This window comes from Manduca sexta, chromosome 4, assembly GCF_014839805.1.
Source record: "Manduca sexta isolate Smith_Timp_Sample1 chromosome 4, JHU_Msex_v1.0, whole genome shotgun sequence".
In the NCBI taxonomy this organism is placed as follows: Eukaryota; Metazoa; Arthropoda; class Insecta; order Lepidoptera; family Sphingidae; genus Manduca; species Manduca sexta.
In genome coordinates, this window is record NC_051118.1 from 4933852 (window position 1) to 4950221 (window position 16370).

Consider the following 16370-nt stretch of genomic DNA (forward strand, 5'->3'; position numbering starts at 1 on the left):
ACATGTTCAACAGTGAACATCGTGCGACTGATGATGATGATGCTCCTATGGTAGTCCATTTTTACGATCGATCCGGAGATATCGATCAAGATCACTAAAAAAATATATTTCTCGACATCCACGAGGTCACGTGCATTGGTCTATGAACGTTAATAAGTAATGATTAAAGTGAAATATCTATTTAAATAAGAAAACACTCGTGCTATTGGCATTATGTTTATTAATGTAAACGAAATACAGGCTCAAACAAGGGCAGCCAATATGACGGCCCGCATCAATTTTACAGCTATATTACATTAATCAATACTCAAATCACATTTTATATATTAACTAAATACACCAAAACTGGATTCTATTTGAACTATAATAAAAAAATCTACATCAGCCATTCAAAATTCCTCGGACATTTTATGTCATTTGGCGCCTTTTTTCTAGAATTCATTACTATTTAACTAAATGTAAAGAATTGAAGCCACTTTTGACACAGGGTATACAATATGGGAGATGCAGTTCACTACCATCAAACTTGCAGGTAGATTTATTAAATCCCTCCTAGCCGAATTTTGGCCACGACGGCTAATCGTAATGGAGATAAGCCAGGTAAATGAGACATTATAGTGCATAAGTATGTGTGCAATACACAGGTGCACTCTCTGTTCATTCACTCTCATAATACGGAGAGACGGCGATCCGACATCACCGGAGATCAGACGCAGGACCAACGGCTTTACGTGCGTACGTACATTCACTATTTAGATACAGAATGCCATAATTGACATAAAATGTCCAGGAAAACTCATTGTTCAATATTCAACCATACTCATAATTATAAACTTTATTCATTGTAAATACAATATAATTTATTGGTGTACAAAAATTTTAAATCAAAACCACACGATCTACTGAAGAAACGTTTTATTTACACTCAATTTCGCCAAACTTTGCCCAATTTTACGCGCATGTTGGTCCAATTAAGATCATAAATGAGTAAAGTTGTCATTTTTAGCGTCGGCAGAACTCAATTCTGTAATATTCGAAACTATAAAAATCATAATACATTCATATTTAAAAACCTACGTATATTATTTTTTTTATGTAACCACAGATATACTTGTTAATGAGATTTTATCGAGTTTCGCAACCTTATCTTTTTTATAATCGCGGACTAATCCAGCGCGTGTTTCAAGTTATCCGAATCATCAGCAGGCGCCGGTACTGAGCTTAACATTTCTAAAATTAAATGTTTAAATTGCAATTGTACGCCATTTACACCTTTTCTTGACTTTTTGGGTATATAAGAAGTGATCCTTGTAAATACATATCTTTAACGTCTAATTTAAATACTTGCGAAGTACAGACGAATAGTAACGAATAAAAGTTTGTAAACAACTTATTCAGGTGCATTCGTTACTCATAATTCATGCATTCGTGCGCAAATTATCCGCTAAGGTATTCGCCAATGGTCCAACGGCCGTTTTCAACAAACGATCCCAATCTTAATCTTAGATCCGATCGCACGAATTAGCCAATCAAAATAAGTTATTTGTGAAGATTTCAAAAAAAGCTTTGTTCTGATTGGTCCATTTTCGCGATGGCTCAGAAAAAGCGATTGGGATCGTTTGATAAAAACGGCGGTAAATTTGGCATCAGGGTTGATCGTCATATAAGTTATCCATCGAATTAATTATAACACAACTGAAACAGAAGTCCAATTATACTATGCCGATACAACTACACTTCTTAATTTGGTTGTGTTATATTCTCATTTTATCCAATCTTTAAATCACTATTGACTGAATGAATGCTTTTTCAATAAAGCTCATTAGGTCATGCGATGGTCCTTAAATTCACAAGTCTCAGAATATAGACTCTTGTACTATATTCCGTATACCTGAAGCATTCGAACCGTCTTAACTATCAACTGAGAGAAAATTGAAACTCATTACCAATGATTACGAACATGATGTGAGCTGATGAATGGCAAAAATCGTTAATTTATAACCGCTTGGAGATGGGCGCACGGAATTGTCTTGAGGCCTTATTTAGAAGTTGTAATAGTGAATAAATATTTTGATATACCACCGTAACAAAACGACCCTATCGCTTTTCCAATCCGCAAAAATTTACCAATCAGAACTTAGTATCTCAGAACTTAGTATATTTTGACATGCTTGCAAATGATTATTTTGGTTTATTCGCGAGATCGGACCGAAGATTGAGATTGGGATCGTTTATTGAAAACAGTTGTAAAACTTACAACTGGCAAGTTTAAAAAAATAGAAGTAAACATCTACTCACTTATCAATCACTGTATTTGATGTAGTGGATGGAGTATCGTGACAAATTTTGTTATAGTTTGACAACGTGACATCCAGTTTACCATACGTAGCTCACGTTTTTGTTAGCCAATAGGGTAGATTTCGCTGGCTCACTATTACAAGGTTCTATTTTATAATTTTTGCACAAATTAAGACATATATGTAAGACATAATTCTATGTCTTTTTCAGTAAAAAACTATAATCCCGAAAGATAAGTAACGAGGGAATTTTTATCAACTTGAAAATTATAAATCAATTTTTTCCAACGTAAATAAAAATGAAAATAGGACCTTGTAATAAGAGCCAGGTATTTATCACGCCCTGAACAAATTATATTTAAAAAATGAGCCGATATTTAATTAAATTCCTGGTAAGATGTTTATACATACTTCCTCAATATGATTTAATTGGAGAAGGTCAATGGCCCATCATTACCAAAATTAACATAGTGTATAGCATCATAAGACATTTAAAATAAGTACCAGAGCTAATAAAATATGCTCATTTTAATAGGGTAGTTTCCTATGTTTCATTTTGTACATTATATGTAACAGAAAAGAATACGAAAAGACTGTAAAATCAGCATCAAAATTGGTTAAAAAGTAATGGTTGTTCATATTTGAACTATTGTTGTGAGCAAAAGTGAGAGTGTGGTGGGGATATCGCGCCATCTCTTTCTCATGTACACAGAGTTATGGCAGGTGATATTGTGACATCACAGGTTGCTATTACTGTTATTTGACAGCTATCCCGTCCACCAAATTTTAAAGTTGTATTTATTATTCTGTGGATTTTGAATATTCTTCTTCTGATATCTGATCTTCTGGTCTCATATTTTGTGATAAATGTGAAAAAAAAATATAGTCAACTACCGTATTTTCATTGGCCTTGCTTGTTGCAATGACAATATGAGCTAGATTAGTCTAAATCTGATAAAATCGTGATCCGATAGATCTCAATTTAATTTCCGGGTATACAATAACGTTAAACTAAGGTCATAGAACATGCAGCCTAATCAAAATAATATTTGTTTTAAATGTTTTAGAAATTAAAATATTATCCATACACCATAAATAGCTTCCATAAAAAAATAAATCTATGTTTATCAATGCAGAAATAAAAAAATAATTTTCTAAACGACAATATAAAGCCAACGGCCAGTGAACAATTCAAAATTTAAATATGAATATTATGTGGTAAAATTTATATTTTATTTAGAGAAAGATTTTGTCTCATATCTAATTAAATATTTTATAATTCTAATGAAAATAAAACCGTGATTTTAACACGCACCAATTTTTGAGACGCGAACGTTCTAAACTCGACGTTAATAAATAGACATAGGAAATATTATTCTTTAATCAAATCTCGAAAAAGTTTCAGTAATTGGATAACTTTTTTTATTTTAACGCTGGCCATTTCTGGAAATTAAAAAATAAGTAAATACAAGCACGAATCAGCAGCCAGAACGCTCACGCCACAAATATAAAAAAAAAAACACATACTCATCTAAACATTTATATGAACAATTGAGTACACCAACACAGTTTAATGTGTGAAAGCTAAAACATCGTGTTACAGTGCCACAGTTTAAGTATAAAATATATTTTAAAGTACTGGAATAAGTATAAATAGGATTTTACAAAATAAAAATTAAATATCTAATTGCACAGACCGTGGTATTAGAGGCAGGTTCAGTTATATGAGTCTTGGTAATTAAGAAAACGCTTTGAAATTTCAATTATATTACAAAATTCGGATCAGAAATATTCGTACTAACAAAGAACTTATTTATAGATTCTAATGTACCTGAGAGGTATATTTGAGATCTAGATACTACATACAATTGAGCCTCAAGACAGAGATTGAAATAAAGGAATGTGTTTTATCAAGCTAGCCTTATAACTTGACCGATGACTGCCGTTTCGGGGCTTGTGGTTATTATTATGTATTCATCAAGTTATTCATTAAGTTGAAGGCTAGTAGAATGTAGAAAAAATATTTTAAAAGTTACAAAGCTGCCAAATTATGATTTAAAAAAGAAATAGAAAAATCATGAGCTATTCAAGATTTACTTCTAAACAAAAAACACTACTATAAGTATAAGTATACATCTATAATTGAAATTAAAAAACTATAAATTTAAAGAATAGGGCAGGAATCAGTTCTGGACGTAAAATCATACATTAATTTGAAAAAATTAATACAATCTAGTACATAAGCTTTTGACATAATAATTTAAATTTTTACACCTCTCAGGTACAAAATCATTTCTATTTCTAAATATGGCTTGAATACTTATTTTTGAAAATTAAAATTATTTTATTGACAATTAATGTAGATTTCAAATAACAATATCATTATTGTCACATAATCATTCGAAATTATTAAAATACTACACAAAAAATAAAACAAATCCTTTATTAAATTACTAAAAATACAAGCCTTCATAAAAAGCTTCTAAGTGTCTGTACACACTACGCGTATTGCAGCGCCTTGGATCACCGCGCGGTTACCTATTGCGATCTTTATGACAGACGGATCCGCTGTGAAACAAAGAGTTAGCGGGTTCGACAAATGTGCCATCCGGAAACAATTGTATCGGGTTTAAAAGTTTCAAGTACTGAGATAGAACTCTTTCGTAGTTCCTATTACTAACAACGTAAGGTTAGTGTCGTAGTGTGGGTCAAACCTACTGTTAGACATAATATTTATTACAAACACTCTGATTAATCGACGTGGCCTATGCTCAGCATTGAAACCGTATATAATACTGACCCGATATTAATACATGATGCCACATGACCGCCTAGTGTGTACAAACCCTTACTGGTATACATATTAGGATCAACATCAGATCCTTCCCCTGTTATCGTCTCAAAATCCATATTTAATTACTAAAATATAGGCGAAAATAATTAAATCCTATAAGTATTCCACCATCACTTATATTTGAAAACTCAGTCAGTTCGGTACGAGAGGTCCATTCGCGGCCATTTTAAATAAACAATCCCAAACCCTTTTTGAATCCATTGCAACAATTGGCGAGTCAGAAAAACATTTCTTTGACATGCATGCAAGACTTATCTGGATTGGTATTTCGCGATCGGATCAAAGATTAAAATTGAGATCGTTTTTAAAAACGGCGGTAAGTGATCAACTCGAGATATTAGGCTAAAATCGTTAAGTAAGTCAAGTTGGTTCTGTGTGCTATAATTAAGATGACAATTCGGTATATATTTAAAGTTAATGCCTAATATTAAAATATTTAAACTTCACAGACAAATTATACCAATTAATACAACATATAATACAGTGTGACACAACTAATTTAACGACTTTAGTAAACAATACCAAAAATGTCGACTTACCTACTCAGTGCAAAAACCAACCTTATCACGTCGTACCGAACGACTTAATTCACATAAAACCCGTTCCGTCACGGCCATTTTCACGCATACTCTATGCAAACTATACCGCGACCGAATCACCAAGAATGCACGTTCGTAAATAACATTAAAAATAAAAACTCTGTGCGTTAAAGTGCACGGATACACAAATACTGCAAAATATATAAACAAGCGATAAAAATATAATGTAATAAAATCTAACTACGGAATCGTGAGATACAAAAAATTAAGTTTTCCGATGTAATAAAAATAATGCACTTGTCTTTAAAGCTGGCTATTGTAGGAACAAAGAAAATATTGTCTATGAACATTCTGTATGAGTTATGCAACGTCTTCCGCAACAGGGGACCGCAACCAACGTGCACTCACCAACTAAAATGACAAACGTAAGTAAAACAATCTACGCACGAGACGCTTATTGCCATGTCGTGTTGCTAGCAACGTTTGTGTTCTGTTGCGTGAACGTGCTCGGGAACTGGCCTAAACTCAAACCGCCGAACTGTTGCTGCAACTGTTGCGCCTGTTGTTGCTGATTGAAGAACTGGTTGTTGGCGAACTGTTGCTGCATCGGTTGCTGTAACGGTTGCTGCAACGGCGCCGTAAACGGTTGCTGGAATTGCTGCGGGAACTGATTGTACTGTTGCATGCCGTTTTGTACAGGTATATTGTTATAGCTCGGGGCGGGGAATCCACTGAACTGATAGGTTACAGGTTGCGGTTGGAATTGGTTGCCTAAAGGTGGTGTTTGACTGTACAGTGCTAATATACTGTCTTTAGTGAGCTTCGACTTTTCCTTCTCCGTGGGGGCGGCTTGTTTAAAGAAGTTCTCTTCCTCAGTCTTGAGATCTGACTTAGATTCCTCTGGTTTGGTGACCTCAGCAGGCTTTTCTTGGGGTGCTGAGAAGAAACTGGAGAAAATGTCGTCGTTATTGGCGGGTTTGGTTTCAGGTTTTGATGTTTCCAATCCTAGAAGATCAGCGGAGCCATTTGAAGTCTTGCTCGCTTCTGGTTGGGCAGTGGGTGGAGTACTTCTGCCCAATTTGGGACTTACAGACGACTTCGGCTTTGGCAAGCTCGGTATCACGTCAGACTTCTGCAAAGGCAAATAATTAGAATTACTTCAAAAATAAATATCATAAAAAATTTAAAAAAAAAATTTCATACTACAATCAAACAATATTATTTTCTAGATGTATGTACCTCATATTTTTTTATTATACAAAAAGGTTCTAGGCTCTTATGAATCAAGTAACGCTAGCCTAGGAGTTACGGAAGCTTTCTATAGTGGCTGTTCTGTAGGAACCTAATTTTTTATGCAAATATCACAAGTCTCAGGGTTTAGTTTAGGTATTAATATAGACTGCCTGTATATACTCACGTTATATTTCTTATCGCTGGCGGCGGGCGTGGGCAGCGGCCCTAAGCTCGACGTGGTGGTCTTCTTTTTCCTCTTCAGTCTCTCAATTTCCTCGTCTATTTCTTTATCCCTACAAATATTTCTTTTTTATAATTTTTTTTGTTCGAGTTAACGAATAAATAGCATGTGCTGCAAGTTTATATCCAAATGATTGTTTGGAGTAAGACCTTAATTTTTACAACATATTAAATCATGACATTATTTGTCTAATGCTTGAACAGGTAATTTGAATAGCAGGAAAATTATGTCCTATAACCTAAAATAAACTGTATATCTGTGAATCGAAATGAGGATTACATCATGTGAAACATCAAAATGACAATAAATAAACAGCACTGCATCAGGGAAAATTTAACTTGCAAAAACAACATTTATTTATTTATTTATACATATATTATAACACCATAACAGTTATACCAACATAGCCAATATGTTGGTATGACTGCCTACCCCTGACAAAACTGCGTGATGCTATAATATACTAACCAATTAACTTTGGGAAGGGGCGGCGGCACCCACTCCTTGGCGATGTATTTCTTCTGCTCGTACTTGGCGCGAATGAACGCCTCCAGCGAGGAATCGTTCTGCGGCCTTCGGAACGAGTCGGGTAAGTTCGCTTCGTAGACTGCGCGGGCGCGCGAGTTACCCATCTGTTGGAGGGATACCTGAAGAGAACGGTAAGAGTATTATATAGTATACTAGCTTTTGCTCGCGGCTCCGCCCGCGTTATAAAGTTTTTCAGGCTAAAGTTTTCCATTATAAAAGTAGTAGTTTCCCGGGAGCCTATGTTCTTCCCAGGGTTACAAACTGTCTCCATACCAAATTTCATCTTAATACGTTGGGTAGTTTTTGAGTTTAAGACGTTCAGGCAGACGGATGCAGCGGGGGACTTTGTTTTATAATAATTTTTTTTAGAACTTTTTAAGAGGAACAATCCCGTCATACATCATTGTTGCATAACTTTCACCGTTTTGTTTACGCAAGGCACGCAACGGAAGCTCTCAAAACTAATAAATTGTCCCCGTATTTGCAACATGTTTCATTACTGCTCCGCTCCTATTGGTCATAGCGTGATGATATACAGCCTATAGCACCCCATAAATAAAGGGCTATCCAACACAAAAAGAATTTTTCAGTTCAAACTGGTAGTTCCTGAGATTAGCCATTACTGCTCCGCTCCTATTGGTGATAGCGTGATGATATATAACTTAGAGCACTCCACAAACAAAGGGCTATTCAACACAAAAATATTATTTCTTTTGGGACCGGTAGTTCCTGAGTTTAGCCATTACTGCTCCGCTCCTATTGGGTATAGCGTGATGATATATAGCCCATAGCACTCCACAAACAAAGGGCTATCCAACACAAAAATAATTTTTCAGTTCGAACCGGTAGTTCCTGAGATAAGACAATACTGCTCCGCTCCTATTGGGTATAGCGTGATGATATATAGCCTATAGCACTCCACGAACAAAGGGCTATCCAACGCAAAAAGAATTTTTCAGTTTGGACCGGTAGTTCCTGAGATAAGACATTACTGCTCCGCTCCTATTGGCTATAGCGTGATGATATATAGCCTATAGCACTCCACGAACAAAGGGCTATCCAACGCAAAAAGAATTTTTCAGTTTGGACCGGTAGTTCCTGAGATTAGCGCGTTCAAACAAACAAACAAACAAACAAACAAACAAACAAACAAACAAACAAACAAACTCTTCAGCTTTATATAATAGTATAGATTATGTATAGGCCAAATGTAAGACATGGAAATAGAACTAGTGTTCGAATTTGATTGCAGTTTATTATAATGTTCTCCCGACTTTTCGAAGACAGTAGCAACCTTCATGGTAACAGGGCGGACTGAGTTGTTGGTCGTCCGAAAAGTCAAAGTTACAATATCTACCTACATTTTTAAGACTCATTTTAGGTGGTAGAAACACCAGGTTGTGCGCTTGTATTTTTTTATTTTAGAAGAGTTCATACACTAAGACGCCTACATTAGGTGCGAAGGACATTAATGGCCAGTAAAGTAGGCGACAGACTATGGAAATGAAAGGAGGATGGGTGGTCATAGTGATTAATAGTAGACGAGTGACCCAGTTCTCACCATTTCTCATATAAAAATGCAACATATACCACACTCTCTTCACTCACCACTTGCTCAGGAGTCCAAGAGTCGAGGTTGACGCTCTTCACCTTGGAGATGTGGACGCCGAGATTGCGATGGATGCCGGCGCATCTGATGCACAGGAATATGCCCAGGTTCCATGAAGCCCATCGAGGACCTGGTAACAAACGCGTAAATCAACCCTCAACAGTCACTATGGGCCTAGCTACAGTCATTCATCTGGACTACAGATAAAAAAAAATATCCTGCCGAATACCGAATTATGTTGTTATTTTCAGATTTCCCAGAATATGGTACGGTCATACATAAATAATTTACAAACGTATATCGTAATATCTGCATGATTTAACAGACCAATGTCCTATATTCTGCTATTTTGCATTCAATAACTTGTTTGCTTATTTGGTAGGCATAACCACCTACTAAATAAGGTTCATTATGCGTATTTGCGTTTATAGTTGTTCGTAAATATTTTATAAGCCTATAGATATTTGATACTATATGTTGTCGCAACTCTTACTATGTACGTGAGTATTTTCTCGGAATAAAAGTCCTCCTATGTTTCAGGACAAAACTGGCCCCAAAAAAGGATAAAAATTATAATTAACCCAAGTGTGGGTTTTTTTGGAAGTAGGCGTTCCTGCAATCAACATTGGGCAAAACCTGGTAATAGGATACCGGACCTAGCAACTGCAGGGCCCGGTGGAGAGTGGAGAAGGAAATAGAGGAAGGATAGTAAGTAATTAAACTGACTAAGGTCGACGGAGGGAACAAGAAGAGCAAATTGACGCGAGCCTTTATAGTCCTCAATGTGAAGTTACCACGACGTATACACACTTAACTATGTGACTAGGTTCGCATCAAATGTCCCCCCGTGCATGGGCATGCATTTGGTGCGAAGACCGACCGCACAAGAACTGTCTCGCGGGATCCAAGTGTAGTTACACACACAGTTCGACCGAAGTGCTCAATGCAAGTTGTAGAACAAAAATTAAGCTAAGTAAGTTATACTTAACTCGCATAATTAGATATATTTTCATACTTATGTGCAGACCGCAAAGTATATAACCCAAGGTATGTGCAATCCATGCGAGCTAAGCCAAGATAATTTAGCTAATCCTTGGTCTTCAACTGGCGTAAAGCTTACCAATATTAGGAAATATATTTATAAATTTCAATTGTATATGAGTACAACATATTTATCTGTAATCATTGTTGTCGCCTATTTATGGTACTTCTCAAGCTTAACATGACTGAAAGAGATCCTAATACAACAGCTTTCTCCAACTGATTTCCCCGTGATTTGGTACCAGTTTCATTAGTTAATAACCTGTGACATGGACTCACGTTTATAATTACTCCATTTCTAGACTGGAAACTGGATTGGAATTAAATTATCCTGTTTAATTTATAGGAAATACGCGAATCGAATCAAATTTATCCTTCATATGTTGCATTAAACGAATTATAATATGTAATAGTAGCAAAGGTATTCCCCGTGAAACAAAAATGTATAATTGTGGATGGTTAACAAATACCAGCTTTTGCCTGCGGTTCCACCCGCGTTATTTAATCTTTTAGGGATAAAAATTAGCCTATATCATTCAGGAGTAATGTAGCTTCCTAATAATAAAAAAATCAGTAGTTTTTATTTTTCGTAATTTGTGAAATAAGCGCGGTCAAACAACTCTTTAGCTAGTAAATAATATACAATTGAGTTATAAATTCATTAACTGTCTGTCTGTCTGATTACTGGTCGTACCGCAATGTCATTGTTTTTGACACATAATCGAAATTCTAATACGTGTTTGAAACTTTTGTCTGCCGCTTTATACAAGATTCGAAATAGCTGCACCTATTTTGACGGGACTTTCATTGGTCAGTAAAGAGTTTCAAAAAGCGATCTGGGTTACAATTTATACCAGGACAACATAATATGGTGGATCAAAAAGTTAAATAATAGTTAACCTACGTAACAAAACGTAGATGTATCATTTTTCCAATAAGTTAAATAATAATTAAACTACTTTAAAGATATGGAGAGTTATTATTTTCTCCTTTCATTTTGAAATAATTCAATTGATATAGAAATATATAATAGTAAACTATGACGTCATTATTCTGAGTTTGAATAACTATATGTTTATTGAAAGAAATTAAAATATTATTGTTAGCAATTATGGAAAATACTTGCGGTCTAATTTAATTGAAACAGAAGACAAATAGGTGCACTAATAGAGTAATTACAAAACTTTATTGAATATAGCTTTAGCTTTTACCGGCGGTTCCGCCCGCGTGATAATTTTTCCGGGATAAAAATAGGGGACCGGCCTATGCTTGATTTTGTCCATTATTCTATATATAATGGTTAATAATATGAAAAAGAAGTACTCCTGCGAAAACTGCATAAAAATTGGTTAAAAAATGAGCGAGTAATTCATATTTAAAATATTGTAATGTTCAGAAGTGGGCGCGATGTGGGGATATCGCTACATCTCTTTCTTTCGCACGCGTCGTAATTCCCGATGACGTCACATGTGGATATTTCGTCTCTTTTCTGTTTCTTGTTAATTACCCCTTCCACCGAAATTCAAAGACTTATAACTTGTTGATTTTTTTCCGGATTTTAAAAATTCCTTTTGTGTTATTTATTTATTGCACTTAATATACAAATGTATACAGGCGGACTTAATGCCATAGGCATTCTCTACCAGCCAACCTTAGGGTGGTGCAGAGATAATCAAGGTAGGTGCATCACGGTAATGTGACATTGAGAAAGAAGGTATGTATAAAATACCTATAATAACTATAAATACAATATAAGTAACATTGTAACTATCAAAATACATAAAATACATATTATAATTACATAAACATATACGTATAAATATACATATATACATAAGAATATAATGTAATATTATAAGTGTTATAATTTATATTATGTAAATATTTGATAAAAGTAAAGAACAAAAATGAGTCCGGTACCCTATTGGTATAAAATTCAACACTATTAGTGAAAAATAATCACAAACCGTATAGTAGTTCCTGAGATGAGCGCGTTCAGACAAGCTCTTCAACTTTGTATATTAGTATAGATAATATTTTACTGGTGGTAAGATATATTTTATATCCGCCTGAATAGCGACCACCGTACACAAGGTGTAACCATAGTGGTCCACGTAAGTATGTCGCGTTCCGGGATCAGCCTGTGAATATCCGGTTCCAACAGGCCGGCATAATTGTGTCGACTGTCGAGGGATAATCATCTCTCGTCAGTCGACATTCTATTGAACCCCACTCCACTTACCATCAGGAGCAGTGGGGTCACCTTGCCTTGCCCATATAAAAGAAATAATAATAACATCAGATTTCTAAAAGAGGAAATTTTTAAACGCTTGCCCTCTCGGTGCATTTGGTGCATGACTAAACGAAATATTTATTAAAAGGAGGTAAATACCACTGGTGAAATATGGACCATTGCGCCTTCGCCAAGCCCCTCGCGAACTGTAGCGTGTCGGTATGCTATGTCACAACAGCTAATGAATGCCTCTGAATCAACTTTTATTGCTATTTTATACTCGATTAAATATCTTAATAATTTATAAATGCGAAATTTTGGGAATGTCTTTGGTTATCGTTAAAGCCGAAAAAGCTAAATAGCCTTAGATGAATTTTGGCACACAGATAGAACATGTCATGGGTTATCATACTTATAGTAAAGTACATCATGGGATTTTATTAGGAGGAAATGCATTTCATGCGGGAGAACTAATCCATACTTATATTCTATCTTTTTTAATGCTGTTGCATTTCCGGCTGAACCACTCAATCCGATTCGTTGAAAATTGGTGTGGAGATTAGAGTTAGAGATCCTGGAGAGAATATAGGCAAATTTTTATCCCACAAAATCCCGATGGAGCCGCAATCAAAATTAATCATCTATAATTTTCTTTCAAACTATAATGATTGAATTATAAATTTTAAGATATATTATATTATGTACATAATTAGTTTTCTTATTGTGTGGCCATGATACAACTTTCTTTCACTTGTTAAATTCTTTTTGGCTGGTCTCTATTACGTTATAATATATGTACTAAATATAAAACATATTTAAAATAATTCTTACTTAATATATCATTAAAATCCCTATAGCTAAGAATGTTAGTATTTGAAAGTAGTACATATCAGGATTGCAACTAATTAATATCAATAAACTCATGTTACAAACATATGACGCAGTCTGCAGAATATTAAATTACATTTCCCAAGATCCATTGCATTGACTGTCTGTATGATTGGCAGGTTATTTCTTTACTAGTACTAGGTGTTGCACGCCGCGCCACTCGCGTGAAACAACTATCACGAAATAAAAGACCAACTCTACTTTTTTGGGATAAAAAATAGCTGACTTCGGGTAACAAGATCTTTTATATGAGGAGACAGTGGAGTAGAATAGTTGGGGTGACAAGGGCAACACTCACGGGCGTCAGTATTAGAAGGAAAGGTGGAGCCCATTGGTACAAAATTCCTAAAATAAAACTTCTATGAATACCAGTAGTAGGGTAATGCTTATTTTTGTTTTTTGTAAAGGAGCCTTTTGTGCTTCCCTTAGGTGTATAGGGGTGGCAAATAATGGTTCCCCCTGACCGGCTAGAACCCTTGCTACAACTACTGGGAAAGCATTGTGATGTGCCCAAAAACAGGCACATATTCATCACATAATAAACAAAATAGTGTTTATTGAAATACAGATGATTTTTTTTATACAGAATAATAATAAAATAATGACCGTTGTAACAATACATTAATATGTTAATTATTTAAACAGCAGCGTGTACTGCACACATTTGCTAATTTTGTTGAATGAGGATAGCTTAATAAGTAATTTCCTCTCAATAATGACCATTTAATGGTGTGCATGTAATATTTAAGTATTGTTATCGCTTTGCCTTGACCTAAAATGTTATGTTCCTCACAACACAATAATTTTATGCAAGTTTCATTATCACCTTGGTCTATTGACATTGTGAAGACTGTAGATTGGGAAGTTCTAGGTTCAATTTCCAGGTCATGCTAGATTGTGTGGGTTTTTTTATATGATATCTGATTTGTCAAAATATGTTTCTCTTGGTACCTGAACTATTCAATAAAAAAAATTCAAGATCTATCAAAGCAAAATGCTGTTCTTATATATGAAGTGTATTTAAATTATATATCAATATTGACCATCATAATGCACATGACAAAGTCTATTTTCCCTAATCATGTTTTTTACAGCCCAAATAACTAATGTTACATTACAATGTATAAGATTATGCATATTATACAACTTCCTTTTGCAATATTTGCTGTTTCATTTGACAGAAAAGTATATTCATAAATTGAGACAATAAACACAAAACAAAATGCGATAACACATTATGAATTTAATTTACATGCTTATCATGCAGACATATTTATCAATCATTATATCTAATTACATAACCTATTTGACTACTGATTACATCAACTTTATTAAATGCCAACATTTCCATCAATAAATACTATTAAGCTCACTTTGTCAACACCTGAGCAATATTTTATAATATACTAGTTTTTGCTCACAGCTTCATCCTTGTGAAGGAGTTTTCCAGGAAACAAATTCCAGTATATATTTTCCCAAGATAGAATTCTTTCTATCCTGGGAAAATATATACTGGCTTTCTAGGCTACTGCCTATAATCTTCCCAGGGTCTTAAACTATCTCCACACCAAATTTCATAAAAAACCATTCATTAGATTTTGAGAAAATCAATAAGATACAGACAGAGGGGAAAGAGAGCTATGTTTTATAATATTATATATAGATTCTTATAGATTAATATTTTTCTTTAGACTAGTACTAGAAAATTTATGAATTGATTTCATTAATAAAATATAATACATTTACAGTTATTATGGTACACTTCTAAAATATTTATTTAAATAAATTCTCATTTATAATTATATTTAAAAACTGGTAACAAATCATACAGATATCTTTCCTAATATTCTAGAACTTTGGATGTCAGGGTTACTTAAATCAAGTGCACTGTGCTTGTGCTGTGCGTGTTCTTTGCTTGAAGGTGATTTTTTGATTTAAATAAGTGAAAGGTCAAATTTAGAAATTCTATTTGCAAGGAAATCATTATTGTCAAGTTACATAAAATAACGTCACTAAAACTAGTTCACGTCCTTAAATCGTCGTGAACAGAATATGAAATGACAGATATTACCTATTCATTAGTGATAACAAACAATTATTTCGCGATAATGTGACTCATACGTTTAATTTTGAGATCCCAAAAAATAGTTCAAAGACCTATAGAATTCCATTCTACTATTTAAAAAAATAATATAACACATTTCGCTATCTAAACAAAAGCTTGTCTAGATTGCATTCCCATGGAAATCGCAGAAACCGTAATAAAATAAGAATAAAACTGCACGTACCTTTTGCATCACAATCAACACAGTATTTATTGTCCTCATCCTTCAGCATCTGCATCAGTATGTTCTGACATCGTTCTTGGATCTGTTTAGCACGATCTTTTTCACTTTTCGAAGCCATTTCTGTGAAATATATTTAGTAAACGTAACGAAATACAATGAAAATGGGTGGAATGCTTGTTTGTTGAAGGAAAGAGAAACCATAGACGATATAAGATGACAGCAAAGAGTATGATGACAGCGTTTGATGAGGTGTATTTGTCATTTTAGAATTGTTTTTGGATTTATGTACATATTACAAGTCTGTAACTACTCGTTACAATATTTGTAACGAATCAATTTGCAAGTCATTATTTAGTTATGACTTAATAATATAATTATCACAGATTATTTTATACAACACATTATAAAATCTGAGAAAATACCTTTTTAGTCTAACGTCAACATAAAACTGTCATCGATTTTCTTTTCATAGGGATGCACATTCTATCGATATCATATTATCTCGTTTTCTTCTTGAGTAGGTACTTCTTGAGCATAAATCCTAATAATGGATGTATAATGTATATTCTTACTATTATAAATTACTCACATATTTATCTTCAACAGTAGGTAATATGGT

At 34.2% G+C, this 16370-nt stretch overlaps 1 protein-coding gene across 1 annotated transcript; it reads right to left on the reverse strand.

Moving 5' to 3' along the window:
• Nucleotides 1–202: 202 nt before the first annotated feature.
• Nucleotides 203–15983, reverse strand: LOC115442997 (stromal membrane-associated protein 1). The gene is made up of 5 exons (XM_030168263.2): nt 15752–15983; nt 9301–9431; nt 7633–7811; nt 7108–7216; nt 203–6822 (listed from the first exon to the last, which is right to left on the reverse strand). The coding sequence occupies exons 1-5, from the start codon at nt 15867–15869 to the stop codon at nt 6145–6147; spliced, it is 1215 nt and encodes a 404-aa protein (XP_030024123.2). The 5' UTR covers nt 15870–15983; the 3' UTR covers nt 203–6144.
• Between the last annotated feature and the right edge of the window lie 387 nt (nt 15984–16370).

Bases quoted from the DNA above. Each gene is read 5' to 3' on its own strand.
- LOC115442997 (XM_030168263.2), bottom strand. From the start codon at position 15,869: ATGGCTTCGAAAAGTGAAAAAGATCGTGCTAAACAGATCCAAGAACGA. The intron at 9,432-15,751 runs GTACGTGCAGTT...GTTTGTTACCAG, and splicing joins TGTTGATTGTGATGCAAAAG to GTCCTCGATGGGCTTCATGG. The intron at 6,823-7,107 runs GTGAGTATATAC...TTGCCTTTGCAG, and splicing joins CCAGCGATAAGAAATATAAC to AAGTCTGACGTGATACCGAG.